The 13,196-nt window shown below is 41.4% G+C and overlaps 1 protein-coding gene across 3 annotated transcripts in view; it reads left to right on the plus strand.

Annotated features, from left to right (window-relative positions):
* Window positions 1-12,984, plus strand: part of Rabgap1 (RAB GTPase activating protein 1) — a 114,953-nt gene extending 101,969 nt beyond the window's left edge. For all 3 annotated transcript variants that reach the window (XM_021193476.1, XM_029536946.1, XM_021193477.2), the window contains exons 20-26: window positions 2,612-2,704; window positions 3,088-3,198; window positions 7,120-7,224; window positions 8,032-8,115; window positions 8,579-8,650; window positions 10,067-10,264; window positions 11,339-12,984. In XM_021193476.1, the coding sequence (XP_021049135.1) occupies window positions 2,612-2,704; window positions 3,088-3,198; window positions 7,120-7,224; window positions 8,032-8,115; window positions 8,579-8,650; window positions 10,067-10,264; window positions 11,339-11,461 (786 nt within the window). In that variant the 3' untranslated portion in view covers window positions 11,462-12,984. The remainder of the gene's footprint in view (window positions 1-2,611; window positions 2,705-3,087; window positions 3,199-7,119; window positions 7,225-8,031; window positions 8,116-8,578; window positions 8,651-10,066; window positions 10,265-11,338) is intronic.
* The last annotated feature ends 212 nt before the right edge of the window (window positions 12,985-13,196 follow it).

The following is a 13,196-nucleotide window of genomic DNA, read 5'->3' on the forward strand; positions in this document are numbered from 1 at the left end:
TTCTTCTTCTTCTTCTTCTTCTTCTTCTTCTTCTTCTTCTTCTTCTTCTTCTTCTTCTTCTTCTTCTTTTCCTTCTTTTTCCCTTTTTCTTCCTCCTCCTCTGTTTTGTTTTCAAGACAGGGTTTTCCTGGCTGGCCTCTAAGGTCAATGCCTCTGCCTCCAAAGAGCTGGAACCAAAGGTATGTGCCACCACCAACTGAACCTACAATCTCTTCTTGACAACTTTACTCATAAAACAGAACCTCTCGATCCCTCAGATGATGACTGGGGCTGGGGATGCATTTTGTGTTTAGCAACACTGCTGGTATGTCCTATAGAAAATGGTGTCATTATTGCTACTACTATGACGACAACAATGATAACTAATACTACTAGGGGCAAGTACAGCCACAAATTCATGTGAGCAAAGGTGTTCTGTAGAACACTGTTGTGGTAAGAATTTTGATTCCTTTAAAAAAACACACACAAATATTATAAGAAATTGTTTTTGTTTTAATCTCAAGTGTGGGATAAGGGGCTGCTTCATATTGTCCACAGCAGTTGACTATAATTTGATTTTTGCCAGCTGCAGATAGTTTGTGCAATTGTTTGGCATTTGAGGTTCTGGGGACTTTTTAAAGGGCATATAAAAGCTAGGACCCCAAGAGGCACAGTAGGTTGTTGGTTGTTATTGGTCATGGTTTGTTTAAGTACATGTGGGCAAAGAAGAACAAGAAATTAGATTCCTGATGGCAAAGATCGAAGTTGCCCAAGGAACTCAACACCCGTAATCAGCAGGAAGTAACCTAACAATACTATCATCCCATCTAACCCCTGAGATCTCTTTCACTCAGAGAGCTCTTTCCTTTCCTCTCTATCCTTTTCTCCCTCCTATCTAGTGTTAGGGAGTTGAAAAGGTGTGAGTATGGTAGAAGACAGAAGAACCTACAAAGTAGCAAAAGACAAGTGGCACCTAATGTGGCAGAATGGGAAATTTGATTTCAGATGCCATAGAGGAAATTGCAGGGATGAGGAAATGGATATTTTTTTCAGGACCCCAGCAAAAAAATTGATTGTGACTGTTACTACTAGGATGCCCCCCCTCCCCCCGTTTGCTCCCAGGCGGGGATTTTCTGGGTTTTTTGTTTGTTTGTTTTGTTTTCCCTTTTTTCTTTTTCTTCTTTCTGTAAGAAGAAGATTGAATGTCTGTGCAACTGGAAAAATTGCAGGTGAAAATGGAGGGGCCTGAGAAACAAACATAAAGATTAAAATGTAGCAACAAAAGGATTCACTCAGCTCTCATTTCTGAAAGGGTTGCAGACTTGGTTGTGCAACTGAAAATCTTGTGGGTGGAAATGGACGCTCTGGGGAGGCCAGGAGCACTGGAAAAGGGAGTGTGAAAAGGCTCAGTGCTGGTGACTGAACAAGAGAATGGGAGTTTCCTGTGGGATGAAAAGAGGGAAAGAAAGTGGGCTGAGGGCAGTTGGGTCAGAGAAAAACTGAAAAGGTAGAGGACAATCTGATTAAAAAAAAACAAAAAACAAACAAACAAAAAAACAGCCTGTTTCGAGAGAACAGGTTAATCTTGAACCAGCCATGCCACCACCATGGGAATTGGAGTGAACCAGAATTATGAGGTCACCATCGACTTCCTCAGTAGCCATATAGCTAGCATATGACTGCTATGGGTGGAACAAGGTTATGACAAGATAGGATGGCTTCCTATAGAAATGAAGGTGGTTTAAAGAGGCTCTGGTCTTATATGGGATGCATTTACTTAAGTGAAACAAATTCTAAATGACTGGGCTACTCAAAATAGCTGGAATCTAGTACAGCTGTCACCAATCCCTTCACCAATACTGGAAGGGATTGGTGATAGCTGTACTAGAGACCAGTCTACAAATTGCAATGGTTAACATGCTTGAGGGAAGAAGCTGTGAATATTGAACAGTGAAATCGAGTGAGAGGAAATATATAGTAAAGGATCAGTTGCTGGGTAAAGGGCAGTGCACAAAAATAGATTCAGTTTGATGACCCGACATAGAACAAAGTCATTTAGTGGCTTTAAGAGCTTGGGACAAAATCGAGGAGCCCAGGAAGAATATACCTTGTTGACAAAGATTTTACATGCTCTGGAGAAGCCCTTACTGATTGTTTTTTTACAAAGATTAGTCTCACCTGTGAACCTGACTCAAAGCAGGTACTGATAGATACCTTGGCATATGAAAAAAGAAATGTCAAATGTAAATTGTTATTTGACTCTTAAAGGCACAAGCAGTGCCTCTGGACAAATGAATAAGGGATTCAGGCAGTAGTCTAACAATAACATGGCTACCTTCCCTGACTTTATTCAGGGATCTCTTTCCTTTCCTCTCTATCCTTTTTTTTCTCTCCTGTCTAGTGTTAGAGGGTTGAAAGAGTGGAGAAAGGTGGAAGAAAGAAGAACCCATAAAGTAACAGAAGACCAGTTATACAGTAACTATATATTCCTGGCAGCCTTGGGCTTATGTTTGTCTATGAAGATTTCCATCCAAATTAGTAAATGCCATGCCACATTAATTGGGTCTGCCCAGGTCAGTAAGCACCACCACCATAGTCAGGTTCTTCATCTGTGCTGTGACTTCCTCGGCAGATTAGCCAGAAGAAGCTGAAGAAGTTTGAAAAAGAGTACCATACCATGAGGGAGCAGCAGGCCCAACAGGAAGACCCCATCGAGCGATTTGAGGTTTGTTTTACAGCCTTTTAATATAAACTTGTGCCCACAGCTAGCTTTATTGACTCATTTTAAAAATTCAGTTCCACTGTTTCAAGACTGGTCTTCAGATTGAGTTTACAAAAAAATAAGTAAGAGCTGTTTTGCTGGAAACCAGCTGACCATCCTCAGTCAGTCAGAGTCAGCTGCTTGACAGAGGTCACCATAGTCAGTTACATACTTCTTTGAGGAGACAGAACATTAGAAATTATTTCTTTAGAAACATGATTGTGTGAGCCATGTCTCTCTATTCCACAGAATTTGGAGACCTACTTTGAAGCTTAACTCTTAAAAACTATCATTTCCATTTGATTTGTTATTTATGTCCATAACTGACTTTTTTCCCTCTCCTGCAGCGGGAAAATAGGCGGCTACAAGAAGCTAACATGAGGTTGGAACAGGAAAACGATGACTTAGCTCATGAACTAGTCACTAGCAAAATTGCATTGCGGAAGGACCTGGATAATGTAAGTGTGACCGATCTGAAGAGAAAGCTCACACTAAGGACATTTGATCCCTCCCTTGAAGTTTAGTGTTGACTGCTGTAGATTCTATCAGCCCTTCCCTTAGGATTCATCTCATTTGTCAGCCTTTCTTTCAAAGAGACCATGACCCCTTTCACAGATCACAAAATGGGAGCAAAGCAAGTTAACAGTCTTAGGAAGGTAGGTTGCCCAGCTAGTCGCAGAGCACACCCATCACAGTGAAAACCCAGATGGCCTGAGTCCAATGCTTACTCTAAGCAGGAATACTGCCAAATAGGACTCAGGAGTACCTGGACAACACCCACAGTTCTGAGCAGATACTCTTCCAAACCATTACTGAAGGTGAAAAAGGTGAGGTACTCTCACATTCTTTTGACTTCAGAGGCTCAGTTTTTAAAAGAAGTTCATTCTTTTTATTTTTTCCTCACATCTCAACCCTATCACTTGTATTGTTCTTCTGCCTCTTTGTGCTTTTGTTTACACAGCTATAGAGAAATTTCCAGTCACTTAGCTCCTTGGTGACCCCAGAAAAGCTTTCTCCTCTGTGCACAGGGTGACAACTGGAAGTTACATTGGGGTTGTAAGGAGAGGGAACCTATAAAAGGTCCATGACATGGGGCTGACAAATCATGTCTCAGGCCTCTGAAGCATGGTTGCTCCTCTGCCTTGAGACTGTATATCATTAAAACAAACAAAAAAAGCAGCCCAGCTAGCACTTTCACTAGTTTCTCAGCTTCTTTGCCAAATGTCAGCTGACTCTGCATGGGTTGGTCTAATTGACATCCTAGCTTCAACAGTGTCTTGATTACAGGAGCTTTATAATGAATCAAAATTAAGTCATTATGGCATCTGATTTTGTTGTTTTTAAACCTCACTTGGCTGCTTTGACTTTTACAGAAATACAAAGGACTTAAAGGGATCTAGTCATAGATGCCTTCTGGGATTTTAAACAAGGTTTCGTGGAATCTGTCAATTCTCAGAGAGACTGGATGTGCAAACAGCCTCTGAGCCCCTGCCCATGGCATGTCACCTTTGTGTTAACATTCCTTTAGCTCCTCTCAGCGCCACTTTGTGGTTTTCAGTTCACAGGCTTTCCAGTTTTAGTCTCTTATAAATGGTGTACTCTTAATCACACTGTAAGTGATTAGTGATAGAAAGTGGTTCTGTGCAGTATTTTGTAGACTTTGACCTTGCCAAAATCTGTGACTACTCTAGTTGGGGTACATTTCTGTTTGTTTCATTTTTGGTTTTTGTTTGTTTTGTTTTTTTGAGTTTTCCACATACACACACTATTGTATTTCTGAATGAAGACTAACTTCACGCTCTTCTGCCTTTTCCACTGCCATCCATACTTCCCAAAGCCTTTAGACCAATCTTGGGTAGAGAACAGGTAGGATGGCATCATTTGTTAGTTCTTCAGGCCATTATAATAGTGAGGACTGAACCTGAGGCTTCACACGTGCCAGCCTAGCACTCCACTGGTGAACTGCAGCTGAGCTTTCATTTTCTTATTTTGAGATAGGGGTCTTACTAAATTGTTCAGACAGGCCTTGAACTTATGATCTAATGAACTTAATCATGAGGCTTACTACTTAATTTTCAGGAAATTATGAGTTGACATCAAGGATAATGGAGCTATACCAATTAGAGAATGTCTGATTCTTCAGGTGACAACTGCTTATAAAAATCGTTTGCATTTGTTTTTAAGACAGTCTTAATATGATTAATTAAGTTGGACCTGGCTAATCTGGTACTTGTTAAATTACCAGGACTAGCCTGGAATTTAAGGTGGTTCCCATGGGTCTATTCCCCCAAATGCTGGGATTAGAGGTGTGCACCACCTAGATGTTCTTTTTTTATCAAATTGTCTTCCCACACCTTGCCCTTGATGGCCAAGTGTGTATCTGAAGCTGCTGGGGCTTCTTTGTTGATGTTTATACATCTCTAGCAATGTCCCCTTTACACTCCTGTTACTGGGATATGCCCACCTCCACCCTACCCCTGTTTACCAGCACAGTTGACCTTTCCAAAGCCAGCTTTTGATTTACTTATTTTTCTGTAGTATGTTGAGTTATTTCTTCCTACTTTGGGGGAGATTTAGTTTGTACTTTTTTTTTTTTTTTACTATCTTAAAGATTTTTTATAATTTACTGCAAAGCTTTTTAAAAATCCCCATCTGAAATTCTGGATAGGCAGTGTTTTTATGACAGTCCTATTAGTTATTTGTCTATTTTACTTCCAACTCTGTGGAGTTTGGTTTAATATCATGGGAGCACCCGCATCTATTTCCACTGTGTTTCCTTTGTTGTGAACACAAGTCCTCAATGCGCAATTACATCCAGAGATGAATTNCTTTTCTGTCCTGTTTGCTTTTTTTTTCCTTTTGCTGCATCCTTTGGTGTTTGCTTGGTCTTCTATCACCTTATGGACTCTCGCCCAGTTTCTGCTGCCTCAACCACCCAGGCCCCTAACCTTTTCAGACATTCTCTACTTGACACTCCTGACAGAAGCCCCACTAACAGGAGAATGTAGATGGTCTTTTCCCCTCCATTGTTTCCCAGATACTGTTCAGAATTCTGATTAGAGTAGAAGGGTGAATCTGCTTCCTATTTACCCCTCATGACTGGAAGTAGAAGCCTGGATTTATGTATGTTATCCCTAGGTATTCTCATCTCAGTTGCTTATATAAATAAGAATGACTGTAGCAAGTGGGTCCCATCAGGACTATAGCTGGGGCAGTCCAGTAGGCTGTGTGCGCCTTCCCATTGACAGTGCTGAGAGCCAGCAAGAGTGGAGCTGGAGCAGGTACTGCAGAGTCTAGACTGAGAAGTCAGGAGAGACTGCCTCACCTTGCTCCTGTGGAAGCAAAGCTTCCAGCTGGATCAGCTTTCCCCTCAATGACCCACTTTTGGAGTCAGACTCATATGAGCCACCTACTCCATGCACTGATAATGGGCACAAGTCATAGCAATGCTGAAGTGCAAGTGCTGTCTATCAGCTGTGCTCTTATTGTTTCCTTGTGTTCTGCTGTCTTCATTTTACTTATGATTGCCTCTTGAGTTTGCAATGGAGGAATAAGTAGTGAACTATCCTCAGTGCCTGCACAGTCTGCAAGAGGTCAGCAGTTGTCTTAAGTTTGTTCACGTCATGCCTGTCTCGGTTCCATGTGTGAAGGCCCAAGAGTACAATGAATAGCTAGCTCAGCCCTAGCTACAGTACTTGTGTAAGTGATGTCAACACTGCTTAATATCAGAGAAGCAGGGGAAAGTTGTCCAGGAAGGGACCAAAAAATAAAAGACTATCCTATCCCTAGCTTCCTTGATCGTTGTCCATCATAATAGTTACTCTTCAGTTATCTGTGTCAGGAACCATGGGGATTGTTTTCCCCTGGGATTCACATCTCTACTCGCCAGACAATTTTGTGTGCTAGAAAAATACTATGGCCATTCAAAATTTCAGAGAAAGCGGTTCTCTCTGTTGAATAACTTTAGCAAGAACATATACGGGACTAGTCATATGCATAGAAGAAATACAAACCATTTGGAAAACAATGACTAATAAAATTCAGTTGCCATCCCATTGTTCATGCTAGCTAGGCACTGTACTGGATGAATATTATGCTGGATAACCTAGAACTTAGAAAGTGTCTCTGTAACTTACTCAAGTAGCACAAGTCACTCAACAAGGATGTGATTATAAATTAATAAATTAATAAATAAATAAAAGCTCAGTCCCTGACCACTCACTGCCCTGCACTAACCACACACAGAGTAGCCTAGGGGTGACCTTGAGTGTGCCATTTCTCCATCTGAACTGGCTCACTCTACCTTCTCACAATAGGATCCCCAACTTTCAAGTTCTGAGCTCATAATGAGTGCTAGTAATAGCTTCTTGGTGTCTCAGGCAGAGGAAAAGGCAGATGCATTGAATAAGGAGCTGCTGATGACCAAGCAGAAGCTAATTGATGCAGAAGACGAGAAGAGGAGGTTAGAAGAGGAGTCTGCACAGGTGAGGGGATCCTTGCCTCCTCCCATTCACCTCTGAGTTTTGACAGTTTTGATGGGTTCTGCTAGAGGTGCTTTCTTGGTGCTAGAAAACCTGGAGACACTGGCTTCAGTTATTTTTCAAAGGCCATATTAATGTCTTCCATAAACTGTAATGGCTCCTAAAACCTTAAGTCTATCCCTACCTTCCCTAAAAACTAAAGCATGAGTTAGTAACATCATTTGAGGTGGGACCAGCTCCTGTGAATGGAAGGATGCAGGAAAGGGTACACCTCAGAATGTCTAGTCCCCCACCCTTGTCCTCTGATGCCTCTAATAGAATATACAGTGAGAGCCATGGGTGCCATGGGTCCCAGAACAGGCCTCCACCCCTCCCTCTGGACTTGCACAGAACCTTCACAATTATTCATGTCAGGTAGGCCTGCCCAGGATGAGCCTGAACAAGCACTGCCTGGAACACTGCCATCTTTTCCTCGGCTTTTTTGTTGTTGTTTTTTAAATTTTATTTATTTATTTATTTAATTTTGGAGCTGTTTGGCCTGCAGTGTCTCCTCATACAATGGCAAGAACCACTCCAGTAGAAGCCCCATTGGAACTGGCATTTTTAGAAATGTGAATTTTTCCTCCTATTGGTGTTAAATACAGAGGATTAGTGTTGCACTAGGAAGAGGAAGGAGGTGGGTGTGAGGTAACTAAGCCCGCCAGAATTAGGTATTTTCTGGAAGGCTCAGCACTATGCAGTAAATAACCAAACTTCCTCTGTCATTTGAAATATTCACTTTTTTTTTTTTTTTTTTTTAAATGTGTGCAGTTAAAAGAAATGTGCCGCCGGGAACTTGACAAGGCAGAATCAGAGATTAAAAAAAACAGCTCTATCATTGGTGACTATAAGCAGGTGAGTTTCCGTACCAGGGGCTGGGCTGGGCACATTGTGGGTAGAACGTGCACTCTGGCATCAAGCCCCTGCTCTTTCTTTACTCTCACAATAAGGAAGCTTATCTCCACCTAGGAAGATTGTTAAGTTCTAACTAGGCATGCATGCGGAGTGCCCAGCACATAGGAGGTACACAAAAGCCAGCATGTAAGATGTCAGGTGATGGAGACTGAATGTTACCAAGCCACTCCCTCTAAGGCTGGTAGAATTTTTGCAAACAGAACCAGATTGATCTCCCTTCTTCTATACCTGAGATCTCACAGTGATCTATAGAGAACTTTGTAGATCAGTTCCCATCTGTGCTTCTGTCAACCTCACCTATGCAGTCACAGCATATTCCTTCTACTACTGGAATAGAATTTACCCAAAGTCCAACTTATGCAGATGATATTGAGCCAAAGTCTCTGGTTTTATATTTATTTAGATTTGTTCTCAATTGAGTGAAAGACTGGAAAAGCAACAGACGGCCAATAAAGTGGAAATTGAGAAAATCCGGGTAAGACTTACTAAAGAAATTTTGTACCCTCTAGTTCAATGTATGGCCTGTCCTTGACATAGCAGATAAAAGTGAGCGAAGCTTAGCATTCCACAGGCCTGGCTCAGGCTCAACAACTTACTTGATTGTCTAAAAGAACTAAGAATAAAACCAAATGTGCTGTAGTTTTAGATCTCATACTTGGGTGCCCAAGATTACAAATATCACTGGGAAAGGTACACTAAGTGTTGCTTGAGGCGGGGGTTCTTAATTCATCATTCTGAAGATCCCTGTGCTCATACCTTCTGCTCTAAGAGATCGGAACACAATGAATATTTTTAATATTTTATTGCAAGTTTGGGGTTTTTTTGTAACTCAAGGCTTTCTTTTAAACATTTCTCAAACCTTACAAAGGCCACCAACAATTTTCTGGTATATTTCTTACCTGTTTAAATATGCCTTCTATGCTTCCAAATAAATTGAGAAATAAGAGGTAAAACCTTATAATACAAAGACTGAAAAACAGACAAAATCTTTTTTCCTCTCATGGATACTGAATTCAGTCCCCTGTTACACACACTAAAAGCACCTGCTTTCCAAGTTAACCCCTCATACCACAGTTAAGATTATGTTGCATATTCTTCAGCCTTTCCTGATCTTAGATTAAGATATAAAATTGTATTCATCTCAGGTTAGGCTTTCTTTAAACATTTCTATTTCTAAATTTGAGATACAGATATTTTTCCTCAGGGGCATCCTGTATTGTTTTGGTTTTTGTTGGTTTATTTGGCGGGGGGGGGGGGTGGCTTTACATATCTTTTTTGAAGACTTAGTTTTAATGAGTTATGTTTATGGGGGTAGACGTGACCACAGATGCTGATGGAGGCCAGAGGCATTGGATCCCTCTAGAGCTGGAGTTTTGAGCAGTTGTGAATCACATGTTCACATGATATAGTGCTGGGACTCAAACTCAGGCCTCCGGAAGAGCATTACATACTCTGACCTACTGAACGATTTTTCTCCAGAATCTATATTCAGATTTGCATCTTACTTCTTTCCTATTATGGAAATTTTTTCATCAAGTGCTTAGAACCTGGGAACTCCCCTGAACAAGCATAGACCAACATATCTCATTGTTCCCAGTTAGATATTTTCTCTGTATGCCAGTTAGTGAAGATCCTTGCATATGAGCCTTTGAGTATATGCAACTTTGTTTTCTTAGCCTAGAATTCCTCACAGTGTAGAGAGAAACAAGGGGATATTTTTATTGCTTTTGGTATAAAACACCAACCAGGTAGTCTTTGAAGTAGATTGTCTGACATTTTTCCAAGGTCACCAGACTTTTCTAGTACTCACAAGGGACATTGAGGCACATGCTAATAGCATCTGACAGAGTGCCATCTTTGGAGGTCTCTTCACTTCTGGTGTTCACTTCAGCAAAAGGTAGATGACTGTGACCGCTGCCGAGACTTCTTCAACAAAGAAGGGCGAGTGAAGGGTATCAGCTCAGCCAAGGGGGTTTCAGATGAGGACACAGATGAAGAAAAAGAGACACTCAAGAACCAACTGCGGGAGATGGAGCTAGAGCTGGCACAAACTAAACTGCAGCTGGTAGAAGCTGAGTGCAAGATTCAGGTAATAGCAGTGCCCTGAAGGCACATAAGCCCCCCTCACAGATTTATGGGATGGACTAGAAACACCAGAAATGACTTTTGTGATTTGGGATGTCATATCTTCCCCCTCAACCCCACCACCACTTAAACTCTGACCACAGCCCTCCTGCAGAGAACACTTATTGTGTTTAACCATTTCAACATACTAAGAATTAACAGCATAGATCAGTGTTTTTTAAATTCCTCTCTCCAACTCAATACAGGATAGGCTTCTGGTGTCCCTACAGAAATATGAGTCTTAGACCAGTGGTGGTAGTACACACCTTTAATCCCAGCACTTGGGAGATAGAAAAAAAGTGTATCTCTGTGCCTAAGCCTGGTCTAAAGAACTAACTAGTTCCAGGACAGCCAAGGCTGCACAGAACAACCCTGTGTTGAAAAACACAAAAGGAACATGAGGAGGAGTAGGGAAATAAATGGGAGTCTTAATCTTTTGTCAGGTTATATTAAATACTAAAATATTTAGGTATACATGAGGATGGTAGTTTAACAGAATGCTGCAACCCTTTTTCTTTTAACACCCATCACTAACCTCATTTTGTGAGCTTGGGCATATTTCCTAATGATTATGAGCCTCCAGCCATCCTATCACTGGGGCACCAGGAGTGGCAAGAACCTTCCTCTTTTGTCAGGGTCATACTAGGTACTGAAAGGGTTTGTAGGACTGCCCAGGACAATAATAATAAAAATAATCACCAAGATAGCAAAATTTAAGCTGTGGTCAGAGAATGGACAGAGAGCAGCTGCAGAAAATCAAGATCAGCATTCTGGCTGATCTCAGACCACAACCAGTGGGATGAGAGGCCTGCCAGCTGAGGAGCCTCAGTAAAGGGATGAAAACAGGTGCCATACTAAGTGACGTGGACTTACAGGAATTTTAACTGGATGGTGGTATGCCTGAAAGTTGCGAGAGAGAGTGATTTAAGAGGCTGTAATTTCAGATTAGAGAGTTCCCAAATCCTTAGGCACTGTATACCTGCCTCAGAAGAGCAAGCAGATAGATTCCAAAAATCCTCACACTTTGTTATTTCTACAGGACTTGGAACACCACTTGGGCCTTGCCCTCAGTGAAGTGCAGGCAGCCAAGAAGACCTGGTTTAACCGAACACTGAGCTCCATAAAGACAGCAACTGGTGTTCAAGGGAAAGAGACATGTTGAGAACAGCTGCTGCCTCCAGACACCTCCAGAAAACACACCACCTTTTGTTGCCTTCTTTGGCCAGATGTGTGATTCTGTGATATGTTGCAGGACCAGAATGTACCTAGGTCAGAGCTGTATAGTATGTTGGTAGGTCAGTGGGCTAGGGCTCCTGCAGCAGGCTGCCAACCCAACTGATGCTTGGGGTATGCACCAGAGTCTTTCCTCCTAGTGCCATTCAGGCCTCTTTTCTGTATAGGAACACTTCACACAGCCAGACTTGGGGAATTCCCCAATGTATTGGGTTTTCTTTTTCTAAACCCTTTAAAAAAAATTTTATGTGTGTGTATGTGTACACATACACTCTTATCCTTTGAGTGGGGGAGCAGGGGTTCAGAAATTTGAGTAATTCTTATCTATCAGTGCCAGCAAAAGCCCCCAGGAGAAGCACTTTGAGTAGAAGGGTCTCATAGTCACAGTTCAAGTCACCTAACTTTTTTTTAACTAATATAGTGCATAGGTTTTGATTTGGAATTATTCGCATTGCTGAGCAATTCTATGCAACACTCATAGTCGTGTCTTTTTTTTTTTTTTTTTTTTAAACAAAACAAAACATTAGCTGCCAAACTACTTCTAAAGGCTAGAATGGGCCACATGACTGTGAGACTGAATCAATCATGACATGGACAGCTCTTATTTTGTTTAAAATGTCATGTGTACATATATATATGAGTGTGTGTGTGTGTGTGTGTATATATATATATATTTGTGTGTGTATATATAAATATAAAGATACATTTCCCAGTACCCTGAACTGACAGTGTTTAAGTCCCAGACAACCTGCTAATCTACCACTGCCATCTGTGGTCATGGGGCACTTCCTTTCACTTGAGGTTTATTGGGCTCTGTTCTTCCTGCCATTATAGGAGCTGGCACCTCGTTCAAGAGAGCAAGACTGAATACGTGAAAGTACACACTGTAAAGTCCTACTTTCCTGGCTAGATCTCTGTCAGGCCTCTGAAGCCTCCCAGAGGGGCCAGGTATACATCTCACTGGTCAAATGATGGGCTGTGGAGTCTCACTTTAAAGCTATGAAATGGCAGTCTTAGCACCTTTTTTTAAATTAAAAACAAAACCTTTTAACTCTTAATTTATATGCTGACAAGTGGTCTCACAAGTGGCTCATACTCTCTGCTCTGTGTGCAGGTAGCTTGGGTTTGTATATAAGGACACAAGTTATTTTTTTCTTCCCCTGTTGGCTTTACTAATGCTTGATGAGGTCATCTACAGTGGGGAGATAATAAGTGGCCTGCTCTTCCCAGACCATCCCCTACACCACTTCCTGTGTCTGTCTTGTTCAGTTAACCCAAACAGTATAAGCCCATCTAAAACTAGGTGTGTGGACATTGTGTTCTAGGGTAGTTTGTGCGTCAACTTTATGAACTGAAATATAAATCAGTAAAACTGTATTACTATTTCTTTTGTTTGGTTTAACAGCATATTCATTAAATATTTTGGTACAAACAGCATTGCTTCATACAAAAGTAGTTTTATAATTGCATATTCATTTCCCATCCATTCCCCAGAAGCACATGTTGGAAGAATATATTAAATATGGGTTGTGTTATGCAAGAGATGCGTGCCCATGGCCCTTCCTGAGAAGTGTAGTGCTGTGGGTCACGGTGCTTAAAATCTAAGGAAGGTTTTCACAAGAAGTTAAAAATTAAGTATTGGAAGGCAAATGGTCTCACCAGTT

Source organism: Mus pahari, chromosome 3 (assembly GCF_900095145.1).
Source record: "Mus pahari chromosome 3, PAHARI_EIJ_v1.1, whole genome shotgun sequence".
Classification (NCBI taxonomy): domain Eukaryota; kingdom Metazoa; phylum Chordata; class Mammalia; order Rodentia; family Muridae; genus Mus; species Mus pahari.